Raw genomic sequence first — 25242 nt, 5'->3', positions numbered from 1 at the left:
TTTTTAACAAAGTAGATGATGGAATTAGGACTTGATGTCTTCATGAGAGTTGTAAGAAATCTTCTTATATTTTATTTGAGTTAAGTACTTCATTTATGCTATTTTATGTGAAGATTGCCATTTCACACTAAGTGATTTGGTTAAGTTGAAAGTTATTTTGGGTGCTTAGGTTGATTGATGTTGTTTGTGTGTGTAATTTGGCATGATAGATGGGTTGTAAACATATAGTATGAGTTGTATTATGTGATGAAAATGTTGTGTGTTGATAATAGATGATAAAATATTGAATGTTGTAAATGGTTAGAGATGATTGCATAGCATGCGTTGAAGCGTTTTGTCTTGAAAGATGATGTTGTGTAGCATGATGAGGATACTTAGTAGTGAGACGTGAGATGCATGTTGTAGTTGAGTTGTGAAGTTGTGCAGTTGTGTAGAGGTGCTAAATGAGTTAAAGAGTTATATGTTGAGCGAATTGTTGTGCTAAATAAAAATGTGTTGAATATGTGGTATGTTGTTAAAGTTTCTTTATGTTATGTGTTGACTATTTATATGTTGTGAAATGTGATGAGATGATATAGTTGAGAGTTGTGAAGAGCATGATGATAATGTTGTGAGTTGTGAGAATCATGATGTGAAGTGTGTAGATGTGTTGAGATTTATACAAAAGTTATTATAGTAAACCATGTTGCTAAGTTGTTAGATGCACTACAAGAAAAATCAGCATTATCTACGGAAATTTCCGTAGATAATCATGAAAATTCGTAGGTAATTGTCAATTATCTATGGATTATCTACGGAAAAAAATTCATAGGTAATAAGGTCGTAGATAACGTTATCTACGGACTTTTCCGTAGATAACCCAAGAAAGTTGTTATTGGATAACTTTCAAAAAATTTCTGTTTAATTTTAATAAATTTATTAATGTAAAAATCCTCATATTTGGTCTCTCAAGGATGTTATTTAATGACACTTAACTTTTTAACGTGTTTTGTCCTTCCTGCAAATTTTCTGGAAAACTTCCCAAAAGGTCACCCATCCCTATACTACTCCAAGTTAAACATGTGGAGTTCTGATGAGATAAGCTACCGAGAAGCAAATGCATATTATCAGTATAAGTAGCACAAATTAATTTATTTAAGTCAATATGAACTATACAATCTCATACTCATACTATTATTACTTTTACTATTATTATTATTATATTATTATTATTATTATTATTATTATTATATTATTATTATTATTATTATTATTGGGTTATCTATGGAATTTTCCGTAGGTAACGTTACCTATGGAAAATTCCGTAGAAAACAACTTTAGTGAGTTATCATTGAAAAATTTTGTAGGTAACATTACCTACGGAAAATTCCGTAGATAATACCTTTCGTGGGTTATCTACGAAAAATTTCGTAGGTAACATTACCTACAAAATTTTTCGTAGATAACCCACGAAACTTATTATTATTATTACTATTATTGTTATTATAATTATAATTATTATTGTTATTATTATTATTTTTATTATTATAATTATAATTATAATTATAATAATAATTATTATTATAATTATTATTATCATCATCATTATTATTATTATTATTATTATTATTATTGTTATTTGTGGGTTATCTATGGAAAATTCCGTAGGTAACGTTACTTACGGAAAATTCCGTAGATTATCTTTCGTGGGTTATCTAAGAAAAACTTCGTAGGTAACCCACGAAACTTATTATTATTATTATTATTATTATTATTATTATTATTATTCGAGGGTTATCTACGAAAAATTTCATAAGTAATGTTACTTACAGAAAATTTTGTAGATAACAACTTTCGTGGGTTATATACGAAAAATTTCGTAAGTAATATTTCGTAGATAACTAAACATTAATTATTTACGAAAAAAATTCCGTAAGTAATATTCCGTAGACAACTAAAAGTTATCTACAAAAAAAAATCTGTAGGTAATATTTTGTAGATAATTAAATATTATCTATGGAAAAAATTTCGTAGGTAATATTCCATAGATAATAATAGTTTTTCTTGTAGTTATGAAATTTGTATGTTGTTATAAAGTTGTATGTTGTACTATGTGTTGAAAAGATATTACTTTACGATAGTTGAGTTGTAAATTGTTAGTTGAGATATTAAGTTGTTGAGTTGACTACTGTGATGTTTAAAGTTGAAATGAGTTGATAGTTGAGTTGATGAGATGATAACTTTATTGTTTAAAGTTGAAATGAGTTGGTAGTTGAGCTGATGAGATGATAACTGTGTTGTTTAAAGTTGAAATGAGTTGATAGTTAAGTTGATGAGATGATAACTTTCTTATTGTACTGTGATGATGAGTTGTTGATCACTAGGACTAAGGGAGATGTTTTCAAAGTTGCTTATCTCATTGTGTGGATTGAGACTATTGTGTTGCTTTGAGAGCCCAATTTGTTGAAAAACCCTTCGTGGGAAGTTGTACCTTGGAGTGGATGATGTGTTGTTCTCCTCTAGGACTTAGTTGATCCCATGTGTGGACAAGGTCGAGGCACACATGTATGAAGCAACCACATTATAGAGGTCAGATCGAGCTATACTGACAAACGGCCAATTCGAATAAGGTACGAAGTTGGGAACTTAGTTCCTAATCGAGTATCAGAGGGTTCTAGTATTTGGAGGATAATCAGTAGGCTAATCCCATATGTGGCTTAGTTGAGCTAGCTAATGTCGTGGTAGGCCTAAACCCAGCTGTCATATCCTAACATAGTACTATACTTCCTTGTTTAAGTGGCAAAGTCTGAGAAATCGTTATCGTGTTGTGGATTTTTATCCAAATTTGTTGTTTATCTAACAAGCCCAAAAAGGTTTTGTGTTGTCAATTCGATAGGACCTAGTCACTTAAGTTGCTCACCTTGTGTTGTAGGAGATCTCCGAGTTGAAGTACGTGATGACGCATATGCATGTGTTGATGAGTTGATATTGTGATGATATGAGTTGCATGTGTTGACGTGTTGTGAAGGTGATGTTGAGATGTATGTTATCTATGTGTTATGTGTTTCATGATGAATAAGTTGTTATTGTTGGTAGTGACGTTGTGTTGCAGGTTGCTTTTACATTCATATGTTATTTTAATATTATGTATTGTATGTTGAACAAGTTGATGAAAATGATGATAGTGATGCTAAGTTGCATATGTTATGTGTTGAACTATTTGATGATGAGTGATGTTAAGTTGCTACTGTTGTAAGTTATTTTACTATATATGTGTTGTTGAGAGGTATGTAATACATGTGTTGCTTGTTGTTGTGTTGAATATGGTGACTATTATTATGAGTTGTTTATTTTCTCTAACTTACCCTTGCATGTTTCCATGTAGTTTGACTGCGATGATCATACGATGTATGGGAGCCGGGCAGGGATAGGCTGGGAAATAACTGCTAGAGGCAACAGGAGATGTATGGAGTCTATGTTTCTTTTGTGGGCTACCTTATGGTAGCATATTTGGTTGTGTATAATTGAACTTTTTTTTTGTTGCTTGCTTAGCAACTTGTATTGGAAATATTCTTATGATATTATTTTAGTATATATTTTAATAGGGTATTGTGTTATTCCGTAGTGTGATAGTCAAGGCGAGTCATTACAAAAATTAAAATTATTTAATAAGAAGAAAGTGGAAGAGAATTGTAAGGATTCAGAATATTAATTTTTTTATTGATTTATTTTGGATTAAATAAATAAATTAAAATGATATTATAAATTAGTTTAAAAAATGCTTTTTGCATGAAAGTATGTTTTTATTTGTTAATATTCACCTGATAAATATAAACAAAAAAATAAAATGATAAAATAACACAATTCTTTCAAATCTTCTCTTATTACTAGGTGAAAAAAATTTTGGTGAGTCCCACAAAAATGTTACCCTCTCTTATTTGCTTTTCATTGCTTTCAAACGGGATGCAAAACCCAAGATACCCATATTTCTTCACAAATCTTCGTAGCCTGGCCCCTCTCCCTCTCTCTCCATGGTACTCTATTCTCCTAAACAAAGTCTTAGATGTAGCATTAATTAATAAGTAGTGTTAGTGTTGTTCTCTACCCATAATTAGAATTTTATTGAAAAACAATACTGAACATACTTATAATACTGTGTCTAAATTTTATCTTTAAATAAATATTTTTAAAATATTAAGACTCATAGGTTCACCCTAACTCAAAGTCTTGTGGTGTTTCAAATATTAAAGTACATAGGTTGACCCTAACTCATAAGATCTTGTGGGATTTTTGGCTTTATGAGCTTTAATTTATGTAGACTTTAATTCTGACCCAACAAAATTTTTGGACCTTGACCAACATACACTAAGACTAAATGCAGTGAGATGAGCCAGCTATTATTTACCCATCACCTTGGACCACTATGGCTACTATTCCTTTCAATTCAGCCAAGCATTTCGTTGCCATTAATTTAGAATTGACAAAGGACTCTGCCACTACTACCAAACTAAAACTAATAACAAAATTGAATTAAGAATCCAATAAATACACAAAGAGAGGCATCAAAAGAAGAATGTTGAATAACTATTTTTCATTTTGGAAAATTTAGGGGAGAGAAGGTATAGCTTAAAAAAGTACTTACAGAAATATTTTATATTTATTTCATATATTATAAATAGGAGTGAAAGTTTTAATGTACAATATCTCATGTGACACTTGTCTTGTTCCATTCCAGTAATCTCTAACCCATAATAAACAACACCATGTCTATATATGCTGTATTAAAAAAAAATTAAGTGACCTTAGTACGTGAACATCATTTTTTTTTTGAAACCTAATGTGAACATAATCAATTGAGAGTATAAATATGGAAAATTTGTTATCATTTGAATTTTATCACTAGTACAAAAGAGGTATTTTACATTTGTTATTTTGGATTTTTTATGTCGCACAAAAATTTGATATAAATGCGAAGGACGTAAATTTACATTGGGTGATTAAGAAAACGTAAAATTAAATCGGTCATCCATCACGTTTGACGTAAAATAATTGACAGGCAAACAAAAAAAACACAAATTTACGTTAGACATTATATAGTCCGACGTAAATTTGTGCACTTTTTTTTTAATTTGCTTTGTTTTTTCACACACTCAAAACTTGCATATAGTCTCTGGACATTTCAAATAGTACAGATAACTCAGTCCAATATACAAATTCAAATATAATTTATATTTCAAAATTTAATCACAAAAAAAAATGTATAAATCTCAAAAAGCATAAATTAAGACAATGTAAATTCAACTACCCTAAAATGGCTACAAAACATAAGTTGCCAATTGCTATCAAACTATGAATATAATATCCAACTATCCAAAACTTAGAAATCTAACTATTATATACTTTGAAGAAAAAAAGTTGTCCATGTCTCTCTTATTTTTGTGATATCATCTTCGGGCAATGAAGATGGATCTTGATAGACCTTAAACATTAATTTAACTGTCATTAACATGCAATGTTAATTCTCATTAAAGTAAATATACTTAAATAAATGTTGAAATGAATTACTTGCACCCAAGAATCAATAATACTTGCAGAAATTATGGCTCTCATCCAATACATGATGTAATAGACATATTCAAATGAGTCTATTTGCTATTACACTAAAATGAGAAACAAATAACAATATTATTTCCAAAGTTGATAAATTCAAATATTATTGCCTCTATTAAATAATTTCCTAACCTTAGGGTACATGAAGTGCAATGTCTTTGATATGGCTCTTCCACTTAAAATATTAGTTCTAGACACGATTCTAATTGAAATAAAGATAAATATTAGCCAATATATATATTGACACTTTTAAAATATAATGAAAAATTACACTATAAGAAAACATTGAAATAGCTATGAAAAATAAGTGTTGACTAATAACTGACGCAAATACTGTCAAAAAAATCGACGCTATATAAAGATGTATAGTCAACTTTTTCAACACTAAATTTAATTTGAGTTTAGTGTCAAAAAATTTGACTCTATTCTTTAAATATAACATCAAATTTTCTAACATTAACTTAATTTAAATTAGTATTGGAAAAGTCAACCCTATATGTAAAGAATAGTGTCAATTTTTTCAACATTAACTTAAATTAAGTTTAGTATCGAAAAAGTTGACGTTTTTTCTTTAGATATAGTGTCAGTTTTTTCAACGTTAATTTAAATTAAGTTAGTTTCAGAAAATTTGACGCTATATGTAAATAATAGCTTTGGCTTTTCCGACACTAAACTCAATTTAAATTTAGTGTCAGAAAAGTCGGCACTATATCTAAAGAATAATGTTGGATTTTTCGATACTATACATGCTTTGAGAGAGATAAAGATAATTTTTTCAATCTTATATACACATATTGTGTCGTGGTACAGTTTTTTATCAAATTAACTTAACACATAGAAGTTCCAGGATCGAGTCTTAGTAATGCAAAAAGAACACAAACAAATAAATAATAAGCTAGAAAAAGAAGATGAAGAAAAAATAAAATATATTTTGTGTCAACGTAGTGCTGATGGCTTAGTCGACACAAAAATTTGTGTCAACTTATTTAAAGTCAGCTAAAAATCAATGAATAATCGACAATAAATATAATGTTACATCGATTTTTATTATTTAGAGTCGGCTTTTGAAAGTTAAACACTTTTATAATGTTATAAAGTTAAATGATTACAATTAATTGTCAATGGGACCTACATTGCATGATGAAAAAATTAGTTATAAAATTACCATGATTAAAAAAACAAATTAAAAAACTAACCCTTCAATGTATGGAGCCATGTATATATGTCTTTATTAGTCACTCATCCATATTTGCATATATTATTAGATATGGACCTTCGTGTTCCCTAATTTTTGGATGGATTGAGGCTCAACAAATCCATATACTTCTAATTGTGCTTGCTCCACACTCAATTTATCCATATATGTAACACAATTAATTATAAGTTAAATGTAATTATTAGTCACTCATCCATGTTTGCATATATTATTAGATATAGACCTTCGTGTTCCCTAATTTTTGGATGGATTGAGGCCAACAAATCCATATACTTCTAATTGTGCTTGCTCCACACTCAATTTATCCATATACGTAACACGATTAATTATAAGTTAAATGTAATTATTGTAATTTCAGACTCATAAATTAATGAAAATATCACTTACATGACCCACAACTGTATCATAGAAATATTTAACATGGAGTTTTCCCCAACAATCACTACAAGAAAAATGATGAATTGCGACGGATAAATTGCAACTGTTATCCTGAAACTGTCGTCGCATTAATATGGCGACCCTTCATACGACGGTTTCTCACAACCGTCGCAAAATTTTTCAACATTGCGACAGTTTGTAGCAAACCGTCGCAATTTATATTTAGAAATTTATCTATATTGAGGTAGTTCGTAGTAAACCGTCGCAATTTACAAGACAAAAATTGAAATAAAAATTCACACAGTCATTTACACTCCAAAATTCTATTATTTTACTTTCAATAAAAAATTAAAAATTAAAATCATAATGACATGTAATTACATTTAGAAATGTTAAAAAGGAAAAAAAATACTTTAATATACTATATTAATTTTACTTCTCTATCTTTTAAATTATTTTAGAATAAAAAAGTTTAATGTTAATCCTAAGAAGCTAAAAATTAAATATATATATATATATATATATATATATATATATATGTTACATTTTTTTATGTGTTGGTGAAATTAATAATACATCGAGAATATTGAACAACTAATAAATAATTTATGAAATTTATTATTTTAATGGTTAATTAAATATGAGATATTTGATAAATTAAATTATCTTTTCACATATATTAACTTAAAAATCACTTCTAGGTTTGAATATAATACACACACATTAACCCCTATTTAATTAGAATTTAAAAGTTATTTTTAGTACAAATTAAATATCATTTTGTTCAAAAGTTACGGTGAAATTTGATAACGTTTAGGATTAAAAACACATTTAATAGTAGACTTGACCAAAGGTAATATTTTTCTTTTAGAAGTATTATATTATCTTAATAAACTTATATTTTATTAATAATTTTATATGTTTTTTGTTTAATATGAGATACACAATTATCATCAACAAAATTTTAAATATATATATAGAGAGAGAGAGAGAGGAAGAATTAAATGACTCACAAAGTAACTCTTTATAAAGTTACTCCGCTCAATAACTCATGGTGTAATTTTACTAATAATTAATATAGAAAAAATTGATTCGAAAATAAAACAAACATTAATACATTTTTTGAATTTTATATCTTAGATTTAAGATGAATAAATAAATTAAGTTAATTAATAATTTATTTAAAATGTTAAAATTTAATTTATAAAAATAATATTTTAAAAGAGAAAGGTTATAATAGCACCAATGTAACTTTTTCTAAGTATTACACCGCTCAATAACTTTATATCAAATGTGAATTTTATAAATTCAACCGTTAGATTGAAAGTTTTTACTCTTAGATCATATATACAAAATTTTATATTAATTTAAGATGATTTGATACTTCATTCTTGTAAAACAAAATTGATGTAATATATGCATTTCAAAATATACTAAAATATGAATACTTTGATTACCTTCAAGTTGTTCAATCTTTAACAAAATTTGATATAAACATATAAAGTGATATGAACTTTTAATCCAACAGCTAGATTTACAAAATTCACATTTAATATAAAATTATTCAATCGTGTAATACTTAGTAAAAGTTATAACGATGTTATTATAACATTTCTCATTTTAAAATATATAAATTATTATTTAAACTTTTAAATTTATAATAAATAATTTAAATTGTATCATAATATTAATTTTAAATAGAAATAAGTAGATTGTTAATTATAAAAGTAAGTGTATATATATATAAATAAAGATTAATTAAATATAATATAATTATTATCAGTGATATAATTATTATATATTTATAACGGTTCGGACACACCGGAATGAGAGGGATCTAAAGATAGTATAAATATGAGATTGTATAGTTGAGAATGACTTAAATGAATTGATTTGTACTACTTATACTGACAACATGCATCTGTTTTTTTGTAGCTTATCTCATCAGAACTTCACAGTTAAGTATGCTTGACTTGAAGTAATATAGGGATAGGTGACCTTCTGGAAAGTTTTCTACAAATTTTTAAGTAAGAAAAAAATATGCTAAAAAGTGAAGTATTGTGAAATAGAATCCTTAAGAAGAATAACAACCGAATTTGAGATGTCTATAAAATTTAATAAAATAAAAAATAATTATTTAGCGACTAATTTAGAGGCAGTTCGTGCGTTAGGTGCTATAAGGGTCGCAATTCCAATTTTGCGATGGTTTTTGCAACGGTTCCAGTAACCGTCGCAAAATTCACTCGTGACGGACATTTCTGCGACAATTGGTAAACCGTCGCAATGGTGTCTTTGCAATATAGGCCATATAATTGTCGCAAAATCGTCATTTTCTTGTAGTGAATCTCTAATGTGTAATCCAGGGAAATGTACAGTGGAACATTAGAATTGTCAACTCCAAAAACATTGTTGTCCCATTGTATCTAAATCAGTTTCTTCTTCAACCGTGGTAATATGGTGATTTAAAAAAATATTGTGTGCTAGAAAGTACTAAAAAGTAGAAAGAATGGTGTGATGTGAGCAACATTTGTGGATAGTCAAAGTGTGAGTTGAATAAAAGAAAAAAGTTGAAGAAAGAAACAGTGACAGGGAGTTCGAACGAGAGGATATAAAAGAAGAAAGAAGGAGGTGAGGTGAGGTAAAGCCACGTGACATGATGGAAATGGAACCTCACCACTTCACACATTCTTTGTCGACTCTCCCAAGCCAGAACCAAGTAGAGCCAGCTTGCTTGCCACACAAAACTAGGCAAACCACAACCACACTCAAAACATCATAGCCCCCAATGTATAACTAATGTACATGATTTCACAAAGAAAGGCTTTCAAAATGCATTTCCAATAGCAGAATGTGAATCTAGAACAACACACACAAAGAAAGGATTTCAAAATATGGTTTCACAAAGCACTAACCTCAAATCTTCCAAACCTTAGAAAAATGCCCAAAAGCTTCAATCCAATCTGAGAAAAAGATCTGGAATCACGAATGGATGTCGTTGCTACTGTCACCACCATTCACCATGACTGGAAACGCCCAAAGGTAGGGTATAAACCCTTCATCAAAAATCTCCTAAGAATGTACAATGTATAAACCCTCGCGCGCATGAAGAAGACAAAGGCGCGCTAGAGGGGAATAAAAAGGTTTTTTTACGTTGGATCACACGAGGTCGGACGTCAAATTTGAAATTTACGTTGAGTTTAGCTACAATTCGACGTTGATTTCAAATTTTACGTCGAACACCATGTGGTTTAATGTAAACAAATTTGCTTTAATTTCAAAAACTCTGTTGTCCCATTGTATCTAAATTGGTTTCTTCTTCAACCGTGGTAATATGGTGATTTAAAACAAAACAAAAATATTGTGTGCTAGAAAGTACTAAAAAGTAGAAAGAATGGTGTGATGTGAGCAACATTTGTGGATAGTCAAAGTGTGAGTTGAATAAAAGAAAAAAGTTGAAGAAAGAAAAGGTGACAGGGAGTTCGAAAGAGAGGATATAAAAGAAGAAAGAAGGTGGTGAGGTTTGCTAAAGCCACGTGACATGATGGAAATGGAACCTCACCACTTCACACATTCTTCGCCAACTCTCCCAAGCCAGAACCAAGTAGAGCCAGCTTGCTTGCCACACAAAACTAGGCAAACCACAACCACACTCAAAACATCATAGCCCCCAATGTATAACTAATGTACATGATTTCACAAAGAAAGGCTTTCAAAATGCATTTCCAATAGCAGAATGTGAATCTAGAACAACACACACAAAGAAAGGATTTCAAAATATGGTTTCACAAAGCACTAACCTCAAATCGTCCAAACCTTAGAAAAATGCCCAAAAGCTTCAATCCAATCTGAGAAAAAGATCTGGAATCACGAATGGATGTCGTTGCTACTGTCACCACCATTCACCATGACTGGAAACGCCCAAAGGTAGGGTATAAACCCTTCATCAAAAATCTCCTAAGAATGTACAATGTATAAACCCTCGCGTGCGTGAAGAAGACAAAGGCGCGCTAGAGGGGAATAAAAAGGTTTTTTTACGTCGGATCACACGAGGTCGGACGTCAAATTTGAAATTTACGTTGAGTCTAGCTACAATTCGACGTTGATTTCAAATTTTACGTCGAACACCATGTGGTTTAATGTAAAAAAAATTGCTTTAATTTCAAAAACTCTGTTGTCCCATTGTATCTAAATTGGTTTCTTCTTCAACCGTGGTAATAAGGTGATTTAAAACAAAAAAAAAAAATATTGTGTGCTAGAAAGTACTAAAAAGTAGAAAGAATGGTGTGATGTGAGCAACATTTGTGGATAGTCAAAGTGTGAGTTGAATAAAAGAAAAAAGTTGAAGAAAGAAAAGGTGACAGGGAGTTCGAAAGAGAGGATATAAAAGAAGAAAGAAGGAGGTGAGGTTTGGTAAAGCCACGTGACATGATGGAAATGGAACCTCACCACTTCACACATTCTTCGCCAACTCTCCCAAGCCAGAACCAAGTAGAGCCAGCTTGCTTGCCACACAAAACTAGGCAAACCACAAACACACTCAAAACATCATAGCCCCCAATGTATAACTAATGTACATGGTTTCACAAAGAAAGGCTTTCAAAATGCATTTCCAATAGCAGAATGTGAATCTAGAACAACACACACAAAGAAAGGCTTTCAAAATATGGTTTCACAAAGCACTAACCTCAAATCATCCAAACCTTAGAAAAATGCCCAAAAGCTTCAATCCAATCAGAGAAAAAGATCTGGAATCACGAATGGATGTTGTTGCTACTGTCACCACCATTCACCATGACTGGAAACGCCCAAAGGTAGGGTATAAACCCTTCATCAAAATTCTCCTAAGAATGTACAATGTATAAACCCTCGCGCGCGTGAAGAAGACAAAGGCGCGCTAGAGGGCAATAAAAAGGTTTTTTTATGTCGGATCACACGTGGTTGGACGTCAAATTTGAAATTTACGTTGAGTCTAGCTACAATTCGACGTTGATTTCAAATTTTACGTCGAACACTGTGTGGTTTAATGTAAAAAAATTTTCTTTAATTTCAAAAACTCTGTTGTCCCATTGTATCTAAATTGGTTTCTTCTTCAACCATGGTAATATGGTGATTTAAAACAAAAAAAAAATATTGTGTGCTAGAAAGTACTAGAAAGTAGAAAGAATGGTGTGATGTGAGCAACATTTGTGGATAGTCAAAGTGTGAGTCAAATAAAAGAAAAAAGTTGAAGAAAGAAACGGTGACAGGGAGTTCAAAAGAGAGGATATAAAAGAAGAGAGAAGGAGGTGAGGTGAGGTAAGGCCACGGGGCATGATGGAAATGGAACCTCACCATTTCACACATTCTTCGTCAACTCTCCCAAGCCAGAACCAAGCAAAGCCAGCTTGCTTTCCACACACAACCAGGCAAACCACAAACACACTCAAAACATCATAGCTCCCATCATATAACTAATGGTTTCACAAAGAAAGGCTTTCAAAATGCATTTCCAATAGTAGAATGTGAATCCAGAACAACACACACAAAGAAAGGCTTTCAAAATATGGTTTCACAAAGCACTAACCTCAAATCATCCAAACCTTAGAAAAATGTCCAAAAGCTTCAATCCAATCGATGAAAAAGATCTAGAATCACGAATGGATGTCGCTGCCACTGTCACTGCCATTCACTGTGACCGAAAACGCCCAGTGGTAGTGTATAAACCCTTCATCAAAAATTGCCTAAGAACGTACACTGTATAAACCCTCGCGTGCATGAAGAAGACGAAAGCGCACTAGAGGGGAATAAAAAGGTTTTTTTTACGTCAGATCACACAAGGTCCGACATCAAATATTTTGAAATCTATGTTGAGTCTAGCTATAGTCCGACGATTTCAAATTTTATGTCGAACACCATGTGGTCTAATGTAAAAAAATTTAGTTTAATTTAAAAAATGTCACCATGTATTTTTTACGTTAAGTATTTATATGTCCGACAAAAATACGTTGACATAAATTCCATATTTTTCACTAATATATCTACTTTCTTTAAATAATGAATATAAAAAATAGATTGATGTTTATTTTTTACTGTTTCTTTTTTCCTGGGTCAACAACAATATTTGAATTTTATCGACTTTCTTTAACCTATATTTTTAGTACTCAGTGATGCGGTATAGTCGCTAATTAGCTTATCATTTTTATTACGACAGAGGATGATGTGGTGAAATAATAAAAAGAAAAAAGATCGTGAAAGATGACAGCAAATTAATAGTTAAAGAAAAATATGGAAAGAATAAATATATAGGAAGTTCCCCTAAAAAAAATAAAAAAAAATTATATATATATATATATATATATATATATATATATATATATATATATATATATATATATATATAAAGTTGAAAAGATAAAGAATTCGAAGTTGAAGATTATTTAACTTGTGCTTACCCATTAATCAATTGATAACAGCGGGGACCATCTGCTTATTCAAAAAAATAATTGAAAAACATAAGATAAAGAGACAGAAAAATAATTTAATCGATACAATGAATATTGAATAGGAAGGAGAACTTGGTGCCGGACTGCAGACTCGAGTGTATGCGGGTTAAGTCAATCCAGTTCAGAAAAATAAAATTTTATTTTATTTTTAAAAAAATTGTGAATAATGAATAGATAGATAAATAAATATATACATAATATAAGCTGAGTCATCAGATTTACGAACTTAAAAATAAAAAACTTGTAAATGAAAAGTCATCGAGTTTAAGCTTGGATAAGATTTGATTTGATTTATTTTTATTTTTATTTTTTTACAACCAGAGAAATGAACAAAAGAAAACGAAAGGAAAAACAAAAATATCATTAATTCCATCAAAAATCAACACTTGAGCTCCTTAATCAACAACCTATGTCTCTATCTTGAAGACTTGAACATAGAATTAATATTAGAGTTATCACTTTATCTTTATAAAGACCAATGAAAAAGATTAATACCTCTTTATATATAAAGGTTACTCCACGTATGTTATCCTCCAAGTGCAAGCGTAAAACTGTATGAGCTTCGTGCAGCACATGCAACTCGGATCAGATTTGATTTAAACAGTGTCAAAATTTGAAATATGTTTGAGTCAGATCAAATCAAGACAAATTATTATATTATAAAGTTGTGAGCACCCCTAAGAATTTTATTTAATTTCATCCTGAACATCAATAGGTATTTTAAGATTCTGGCTTTTGACTAAAAGATCAACATCATTGATTAACATGAAATTCGGTGACAGTACCAAAATTAGTGAGGTAGGGGAGGAAACAAAATTTAGATAAAACAATGAAAGAATTTCTATAAATTATCTTAACTATTCTTTTTATTTTAATCTTTAAAAGAATTGTATAAATAGACCCTTATACAAGTAAAAAAAAAAAAAAAAAAAACTTCTTTTACTGATTCTAATTCTGCCTTGGGATTGAAAAGTCACGCTTTTACGGTCACAAGAATCCTAACCAAACGTATCTCTGGTTTTTAAAACAATTTTGTCCAAGCTGAAATAATCGTTCGTTAATATCTATTATAATGTGTTATTTTAAATCATTTGGCTTGCAAACTTTTTCTTAATTGTTTGCTAGGATTCACTAAATGTGCATAAAATTTCTATTGACCTTTATTTAAGGAATATTGCAATTTGCCTTCCAATTTCTCCCAACTTCATCCCAATTTAACTATTTGTATTATTGCAGCATTCACTTAGTGGCTAAGTGTGTTATCCAATTGAAACCACCTTCAACCCAATCCAACACTCATTACTTCATTTGTGCATTGAAAAGTGCTAAACTTTCATTCAGTACCATTCAAACATGTTTCCAAATACACCCTAAAACTAATAATGATATCCGTATATGAGAAATTGTATGTTTGGTTGTTAAGATACTTTAATTCCTCACCTATTCAGATTCTTTCAGATTTTTGGTTTATCAAAAAATATACAACACATATAATTGGAAAGTTTGTATTAATAGAAAGTAATGGTTAAAAGAAGGAAAAGTAAAACAGAAAGTGGCATTATATTCACTAAATAGAAAGTAGAAACAGCCTTGTCCTCAACTCAACCAACAACCATTAATTCAGGTCTTAGCGAAGACGGACACACCCCATGAGTCATGACAATTAAAAATAATTCAAGAAAACAAATATTTAGTTCATAAGGTAGCTAACCACCAAAACAAATCCAAAGTATAATCCAACACCAAAATATATATAACGTAGATCCAGAAAATGTCTCAATATTCCCATTTCTTCAACTCCATGCCATCAGGAGGGCTTCCCTCTACCTTCTTTGATCCCACTTCTTTCCAGTTTGTAGACAGCACTGTCCCATTAGACTCCACCTATACAAGAAGATTGAAAAAGAGATCAGCTGCAATGTATAGTGCAGTATGCAGTGAAGGCAATTTGCTGGCATTCTCAAAACCATAAGATTATGAAGGTGAAAATATTTATTCTCATATTAGTTAAAAGGTTATGAAAATATATTCGCAGAAGTATAAAACTTTTATATTTGACATGTTTCTCATTCTCATGGTGAAAGGTGGGTATCTTACATGAGAATAGAAGTTAATTTTTTTTAATAACTACCTCTTTCCACTTTATCATTCAACATTTCCTAACCCATTTTGATCTTTTCAATTATTTTTTTATATAAAAATTATTTTTTCTGAAATTTGTAAATGTCAACTAACCATGTTCATGGGAATAACATTTCTAAGTATATTTCAAGGGAATGAGATTTCTAAAAATACAACATTATACCTTGAAAAGAACGCAACCCAAGACATCACAACATGCCCCCAAATAACTAAAGAAGGAATTAAAAATAGAGATATATTGTGACCAAGATCGAAAGATACAAAATGTAAAACTTACAAATGACTTCTTCATTGCTCTTCTTGTATCCTCATCAGCATCTTGATATATTTCCCGGAAAAATTTGTTCAACGCAGCATCGCCATCAAGCTTTTCGTCTTTCTCCTGAGATGAAGAATGTAAGGAGCAAGAAGTGTACTCACTAATACAAGGATTTATTTACATAGAGAGCAGACAAACCTCTTTCTTGACTTCAGCTTCAATTTTGTCCCAATCTCTTGCTGGTTTTGAGGATGGGTAAGAAGGTCTCTGACTTCCAGTAACTGCAAAATTCATGGCAAAGGATAAAGCATTTTCGCATGTAAATCATGATAGAAATTAACGGGTGAACAGCTAGCACAATTCATTGCAAATCCCAATCAGATAATAATCCATCAGTAAGCATAGAGAAAAAATATACCATTTTGCACAAATCATGAAACAGGAAATAGAAAGAGACAACAGGAAGGAAACTTCAGAATCCAGATAGATCAGAAGTTACCTGAAGAAACATTCACTCTCGGAGCAACTGTAATGTCTCTTGTGAATTCTAGTGATGCCCAGTGAATAGGTTCTGCTTTCACAAGGCGAATTTCAATTTTGGTGGACAAAACTTCATACCGGCAACTGGAAGGTATGATCTGATTGAAGAAACCCAAGATCAACACAATATACACTATTACAGAATAACAAAAAAATGCTATGATAAACCACCATATAGAGGAGTTTAAATATGACTTTTCCAATACAGGGGCCTCAGACCAACAAAAATAAAATAAAAGATAACTAAAATTTAACTATGTCCAGTATCCACATTATAATACAATCAAAATTATAGTATACACCTACAAGGCTGTAAGCTATTTTAATCCCAGTGATCCAAGCATTTTATACTAAAAAAAGTTTTAATTCATACCTTTCCAAATAAGCGACTTTGAAAAACATATGCATCTTCTCCAGGGACATTAATACTAACACTTAGCTACAAAAGACCAAACAGGGTCAAGGCAGCAAGCTTAGAATGTGATTCACCAAAATGAATAGAAGTTTAATTAAAAGCAAGCATAAGAAGCATTGACTAAATATTATTATAATGTGACCATACTATTTGTTCACCGTAGTCAACAGTAATGCATTCCTTTGGAATTTTCTTTGCAAATATGGTTACAACCACCTGATCAGGTTTCTGGTAGAATTCATGCCTGCAGAAATTATATTTTTAAAGTAAAAAAGCCTGAGTGATTTGTATCTTCCTTTAATAAAAAAATTTCAGCTCATATATAGTGCGATACTATCATAATTCATAACAAATAACCAATAATACACAACATGAAATATTACAAACTACAAAGAGCCCTATTAACATGTTCTACCAAATCAGATACTAAATTGACAAATTGTAAGAACTTAAAAAATAAGAATACCGTGGGAACATTCTCCCTATAAGCTTATAGATAGATACAAAGTCACTCTTGAAATTTCATATTGCAGCTTAACCTTTTTGGTTTGTTGGTCCATGGCTTGGTATGAGAACCCACCTTGACCAAATGATTTAGAATTTGGTCCTTATAAGTCAACTATTCTAATACAAAGCTGGATTTCTGCACAAGGTGGATGTTACTGTGGCTGGTGTATTGTCAACACTTCAAGCCCCAAGGGCTCTTAAATGAAGATATGTGCCAAGAGATTAAATATAAAAATAAAAAAATTATTCATTTGCCCAGTGATTATTTCTTAACACAGAATCAAAGTCTGTATAATCAATTGGTCAGAAATTAGATCTTTCCGGCCCTCATTCTTTTAAGCTAAAGTTAAACTTCAGCACATGCTAAAGCCAAAAAAATATGAAATGTTAGACAGAGAATCATATTTCATGAACTTCATCTAATAGATTAAGCAATTGGGAGAGTTCATTATTAAAACATACAAATAAACAATACCAAGAGATATGCAAAATAACTACAAAAGCCATCACACTCTCCATATATAAAACAATAGTCCTAGCAATAGATATAAACAACCATAAAATAAAAAGCAGTACAGACCTATATTTAGGTTTAGTCACTGCCACTGTTGGCTTCTCTGGAAGATCATCCTGTTGCTGAGTATCTTTTGGAGTAACATCTTCTATTGTGGCCTTTTCCTGTATAGGCATGGAATAAGATTCTTCTGTTCAAAACAATATGTCCATCAAGCTCATGTCAGTTTCCAAGCCAAAAATGACATAAACCCACATTTTCCCTTTCAACAGTCAAGACACAATCATCAGTCACAAAAAACAAAATCTAAAACATGAAAAGTAAACCTAAAAGACAAATAAGTTTCATCAAAAGAAAGAATTTTTCCACTAGAAATAAGGTTTACCTGCAATGAGCTTATCACATTCTTTGATCAAATTAGCAAATCTTGAGTTCTCCGGAGACAATGATGCACCCATCTCCAGAGCAGCCTTTGCAGTTTGATACTCCTCAAGCTTCATGCATGCAGTACTTCAATGGAAACAACAAATCGAAAAATAAATAAAGATATTTAGTAACTACAGCACAGTTGAACAATGTTAAAGAATTGAGAACATCTAATGTCAAAATATAAAAAAAATAAAGTGATCAGATAATGCAGGGGAAGCAATTTCTATCAAGTATCACTTTGGCCAAAGATATCCTAATTGATATTCAACCATCACATAAAAAAAAATTAAAAAAAAATTATATACCAGTATCATTTTAAATCATTTTGTAAAACAACGAAAATCATATGGTACCTCAGAAAAAGCTCCTTAGGATAAGAGTTACTTTTGTAATTGTATTTATGATACTATGTGAGATTAGAAAAAAATGGGTAACATTTATGGTAAAACATGGTGGAAGTAGCAGACAAGGATGTTTTGTTAAGTATTGTTTAGGAAACACCAACACGCCTAGCAATGGAGGCGTTAGGGTGTACGACACCGACACACCACCAACACATCATGGATGCGTGTCAGATACATTTTTGCAATGTCTTCTGTTTCTTTTTTTTGTTTTTATTGGCTTCGACACAGCTCAGACACACCTTAAATTGCTAGATATGGTTATAAACACGATTAACTTTTTCATATACCAATCTTTTTAAAATTAAAAATGGGATCATAATTAATAAATTTCCTATTTTGCGTTTATAAGTATTTTTTGGGACTATTAAAGATCTTAGCAAGATGTTAATTTTTTTTTATGTAACGCGACAAAGTTTTAGTGTGTATATATATATATCATGTGTCCTGTGTACTATGTTTTAGACTTCAGCCGTGTCAAGATGTCCATGTCGGAGTCAGTGCTTAACACAAAGTAAATAGTAGGTCAAGGCAGCCGCTCCTAAACCAGACCACATCACAGCATATTTAAAAATATATAAAAATTGTTTAGATGATGACAACAAACGATTACTGACTGCAGTAGGATATAAACAAATTAGTCTAATTGGTGGTCTTTAATCTCTTAAAAAATTATTAAAAAGCCTAATCCCATTCAAATTTAAACAAAAATTTTATACCCAAGTTATCATAATAATCCCTTCATTATTCAAAGAAAAAATGCACATTAAAAGGTTCAAAGATAAGGCAATAAAAGGTTTAAAGATAAGTAAGGCAGACAAGTTTTGATATGAAGGCAATCATATAATATGCATATCGGAATCCCATACAGGTATGATACAGATAAGTTGCCAATGGCAGACACCTACCATCCCCTCTTAAATTGTTGCTTCTCCTCAACTGAATTCCCACCTCTCATTCTTCCATGCCAGCTCAACATTAGTTTATGCAACAAACTTAACAACATGAATACTCCTCTGTTTCTTATTGTTCTCCTCAGTAATGGTAGCCTATCATTATTCTAATGGAATGCCACCGTTGGATTAAACAACCATTGTCTATCAAATGTTTAAAGTGAGAATCATTAAGCAAGACTTCAGAATTTGCATGATGCAAACAGATCAAATCATCCTTAATACTAAATTACTAATCAATGTCTAGGAAGCTAAGTGGCTGCTTTTGAAAACACTTAGCAAAAGCAACAACATTTCAGGATACTATATATAGAAAATTTTCAAAGTGAGGGATAATAATTATTAAAAAAAAAAAAACGCACGAGTGAGAAAGGGAAAGACAAGGAAGTTGTACTTACCCTTTCCTCAAATACGCTTTTGGTAGAGATGGATTCAATTCAATTGCTTTGTTCGCATCAGCAACAGCCTCTGCACATATGCCAGAAAATTAGTTGCCAAACTTAGTAAGAGCATGTTTGAGTAAGCTTCTCGTTTTAGGAGAGAAGAATAGGAAGAAAAATTAAAATAAACTTTTCAATAAACTAAAATTGCTTCATGCATTAACTAGAAGCTTATTTTGATTTTCTTTCTTATTTTTTTTTTCTTCTGATACTACTTCTGGAAAAATTTAACCAAACAAGCCCTACTTAGTAAAGCATTAGTCACACGTCTGCTGAGAGCATACAACCATGACTACACATACATCCCAAAAATAACACCATAAGATTTATTTATTTATTAAGAAAAAAACACAAAACAAAGACATTAAAACACAAACAGAAATCATCATGGTCAAATTCCCCTACTCCGACGAGACGACCCAATTGAACAGAGTTCCCGTGGCGAACAAAAGCCCGATGATTCGCACACACAAGGCAAAAGGGTATTCGAAAAACACAAACTTTTGAAAAGGGCACGTACGTACCAGTGAAGTTGTTGAGTTTGATGTTGGCTTGGGCGCGGTCGGCGTAGAGTTCGGCTTTGGTGGGCTCGTGGTGAATGGCCTGAGTGAGAAGGTCGACGGCGAGCTCGTAGTGGTCTTCGACGAAGGCCTCTTTGGCTTTAGCTTCGAGATCGGAAGCCATGGGAGAGAGGGAAACGAAGGTTAGAGAAGAAGATTGTAGAGAGGGAAGGAGAAGGGTCTGTGATTTGGAATCAGAAGAGAAGGAAGGAATGATTGATTGACCTGAATGAGTGAGAGAGGTGAGATGGGTATATAGAGATAGAGTGGAACCGGCAAACACCAAGGGGAAGGGAGTAGACTTTCACAAGTCTTCCCAAAAAACATTATATAATTAATAATGAATAATTAGTCACTAGTAATAATAGTTAATGATTAATAATAAGCTTTTCCTTTGAAGACTAGTAAAATGAAATTAGCAATAAGTATTCTACATTTTTTTTAACATTAGTTAAAACAGAATTCTAGTACTTGCTTTTATTTTTAAGTTTTAATTTGGTATTTTAATTTTTTTTTAAAAATCTTTAGGGAATATTTATTTAAAGTTTTTTCTCTTACAAAAATGTTTTTTTAATAAAATAAGTGCATTTTCACTTTTTGAACGTGTTTATCTAAATTTTATTTTAAGATAAACATTTTTTTAAAGAAGTAATTATTATTTGCTTTTTACATAATTATTTAAAAAAAAACACTTCTTTAAAAACATTTTTTTTAAGTCTAAATAAATAGTTCTTGAGTTGTTAAGTCAATTCATCACACTAATTTGATCAAATTAAGAGTATATGAATCAGAATTTTTATGAGTTTTAAAAGATTCTTTTATTATAAATTCTTTTTGTATTATTTAATCAAGATTTCTTTTAATATAAAAAAGTCTCAATATAGTGATCATGATTTTTTTGAGAGTGGATCAAAATTTAACAGTATTCAATTAAAAAAATTTACTAAAAAAAGTGTCTTACAATTTAAAAATACAGAAATTTCAATAAATTATTTTGAATAATAAATTTTGTAGATTTTTTAGTAGAATTTATATATAATTTACTCATTTAACAATCTGTCAAAATATTTGAAATTTTGCATCTTTTTTTTTTTTCTCTTTTTTTCTTCTTTTCTCTCTCTTGGATCTTCTTTCTCGCTTTTCTTATTGTTCTCTTTCATCATCTCTTCCATATCTTAGCTTCTCTTTCCTCTCTCTCTCTTCTTTTCTTCTTTGTCTCATTTCTTCTTTCTCTTTTTTTATTTATCTCTCTCACTTATCATCTCTAAGATTTTTCGAGCCATAATAATGACTTTCAAAATGAAAATAAAGTATTCAATTTATGTCATACATAAAGTGTTCAATTTACGTCATATGTCTTTAAGAAACATGATCAAAAAAAATTTAATATTTTAAATCATACTTCACAATTTCTAAATCAATGTCTCTATTTTGATTTTATTTAAGATAGGCTTAACTTGTATAAGCACATGAAGCATTGCATAACTTTTTTTGCAAAAAAAAATGTCGTTATGATAAATATCTAATTGAATCAATGGATGAATTTTTATCTTTAATGCTACTAATTAATGAATACCATAATTATGAACATAATATTTAGACTCAAGCATGAAAAAAATATGTTAATGCATAAAGGCCTACCTAAGGTAGCTTTAGATTTGTGGATAAATGTTAGTAAGGGAGACATTAAAGTCACTTATTTGTCAAAAGATAAAGACAATTATTTCTCAAAAGATAGGAAAAATATTGTGTTGATTTTACTTTTCTTTATTATTTATGTTATATTTTTTTATTAATTCTTATATCATTAAATGTGTTTTATAAATTCATGTTTTCTTGTAAAATCCATTAAAATCTTATGATATAAATTTATCAAAATCTGTTAAAATCTATTAAAATTCAAATTATTGTAACATTGTGCTAGATAAGTTGTTTGGAGTTTAGTTACTCTAAGGAGAAATGTATATAAGATTTCTTTTGAGAATTGAGCTTCATAAGTCCATTCTTAAGAGAAATTAGAGAGAGATTTTAGAGAGAAGGACTTTGGATTTGTGAGCTCCTTTTTCTCCCAAACTTCTCTGTTTAATTCATTTTTTCTCCTAGAATACTAATCTCTTTTGTCCTTTCTTGAAATTCAGGCTAGGAAGCTTGCTTTTTGTGGATTGAAGTTGTTGGGTTGACCACTTGGAGTTTCCTCTTCTTCTCCTTTTCTTGGTTGATATGGAGCCACTTTCAAGTAAGGGAAGCTAGATTGTAAGTAGATTGGTTGCATTTGAATTTAGAAACTCAAATTGGTGCATGGATTTGGGGATTTTCTGTTGAATTAAGGTTTTAGCGATTTCGGGCTAAAATGGAATTTTGGTGATTATGGTGCATCAAAGGATTGCATGTTGTATTTAAGCTTGTTTTGCTTTCCTTGAGGTCTATTGATGATCCTATATGGATTGCATGTGGTTGAATCTTTTGAATTGCAAGTTTTAGATGGATTTTTCTAAGTTTGGGTGCTGTTATTTGAGTCTGTGCAGGCACATGTTCACGACGTCGGGCATGCATTCATCAGAGGCAGTCGTTTCGAAACCACACTGGTGTGAGGTTAGCCTTGTCGGGCGTGGCTCGTGATGGGAGTCTCTAGATGAATCGCGTCGAGCGTGAGGAGGACCGCACTAGGTGCGATATCAGATAATGGCTATGTGGGAGAACTTACTGATATGGTGTTGGGTGCAAAAAATTAAATATAAAGAATTTATTAACTTCGGATTACCATGAATTAATTAGTACATGGACATCTATTTAATGTATATTTGTTTAGGGCGTAGAAAACATAAAATAATCTTAGCTAATTTTGACTTGAAAACATAAATTTTCTTATAGAGTTATAATTAATAAAACCTTATACATATATACAAACATACATCTAGTATGGAAGTATCGAAAACATAAAGCTCTAATGTTAGGCAACTGTCTCTATATACAAGTTGTATCAGAATAACCTAACAAAACATAAAAGCTATCCTTAACATGGCCATCTACCAACTATGTCCTCCAACTTAATCATGTCTTACTCTCATAATAAGTATGATCATAATAATCCAATAATACCAACAAAAAAATAAGGATAAACTTGTGAAAGAAACATCACATCATCAAATAAAGAAGTAAACAACTTCAAGTAGTATATGAAACTTAAACAACATGTTAGCTTTACAATTTAAAAACATAACAAGTGAAGACAACATCCACAACTTAACAACATAAGCAAATGAAAACAATTGATCAACTTAAAACAACGGATAACAACTTAAACAACTAAGCAATTAAATAATTGATGTGTCATCACACATAAAAGCTTATGGAGATCTCTTACAGATGGGTAAGCAGTCTTAGTGTTTTAACTCTACTAAAGCACAATAGCTACTATAAAAACCAAAAACGACGATTGGTATGAAACTATAATCAACGATTAACATGTTGACTAGTGTAACGTCTAGTCGTATAAATATTAAATCCAATATTATACGTATAAATAATATTTATAGATTGAAAACACAAGTATATTATTGATAATATTATACATAATAACAAAGAAATATTTCATTTACATATAATTAGCTTATAATTACATTACATATTATTCTAAAAATATTTACAACAACATGCGTAATTAAAACTAATTATTTCTCACACATCTATTACAATATTTACATATTATGTTGATATAAGTTTACTATAAGATTAACATAGTTAGTCGGAGGTAAGAAAAAGGTAACCACTATCGGTCTATCAATAACCGTAGGGATTTCCTGAGTAGGAGAAAATGTAAAAGTTGATAGTGCTACTCCTTGAAAAGTAACCGGATTGGCAACAGCATCCACACTCCAAGTGGTTCCAGAAAATACCGCGGATATGATAGAAGGGAAAGGCCCTAGAATTGTCGGTAGGTCCATCTATTTTTCTATTATAATTAATTAAATATTTAAAAAAGAATCATAAGAAGTGAGAACAATTATCCAATAAATATCAACAATTGCATAATATGCATAGAAATATTTAATACTAATAAATATATTAATTTTTCATGATATAAAAATTTGAATTATACTTGTAGTGACTAGTCAGGATAAATGAGCATTATAATAACAAATAATTAAAGGTTATTTCACCTTAAGTTTTACTCATTTAATACCTCAAGGTAAACCTCCAACTACAAATTAATTCAAACTTTCATTCTTATGGTCATAAAATAATATTTATCTTTATAAATGCATTAAGAAATAACAACAAGACGAATTTAAGATATTTTGGCAAAACTATATTATAGTTAATATTAATATAAATATAATTACACTAAATAAGTTGAGTATTTTTTAATAATTTAAAATTTAATAAAATATAATTTACTTAAATGAAATATATTAAA

The 25242-nt window shown here is 30.3% G+C and overlaps 1 protein-coding gene across 1 annotated transcript; it reads right to left on the bottom strand.

The window, feature by feature from the left end:
- Positions 1 to 15206: 15206 nt before the first annotated feature.
- Positions 15207 to 21117, bottom strand: LOC109789100 (protein SGT1 homolog B). The gene is made up of 10 exons (XM_020347972.3): positions 20790 to 21117; positions 20224 to 20293; positions 18428 to 18552; positions 18109 to 18232; positions 17169 to 17265; positions 16980 to 17045; positions 16566 to 16704; positions 16265 to 16347; positions 16085 to 16189; positions 15207 to 15549 (listed from the first exon to the last, which is right to left on the bottom strand). The coding sequence occupies exons 1-10, from the start codon at positions 20947 to 20949 to the stop codon at positions 15442 to 15444; spliced, it is 1077 nt and encodes a 358-aa protein (XP_020203561.1). The 5' UTR covers positions 20950 to 21117; the 3' UTR covers positions 15207 to 15441.
- Positions 21118 to 25242: the final 4125 nt, after the last annotated feature.

Source organism: Cajanus cajan, chromosome 1 (assembly GCF_000230855.2).
Source record: "Cajanus cajan strain Asha chromosome 1, NIPB_CcT2T_4, whole genome shotgun sequence".
In the NCBI taxonomy this organism is placed as follows: Eukaryota; Viridiplantae; Streptophyta; class Magnoliopsida; order Fabales; family Fabaceae; genus Cajanus; species Cajanus cajan.
Note: the sequence above shows the minus strand (reverse complement) of the source record. Positions and strands in the feature narration are given on the sequence as shown.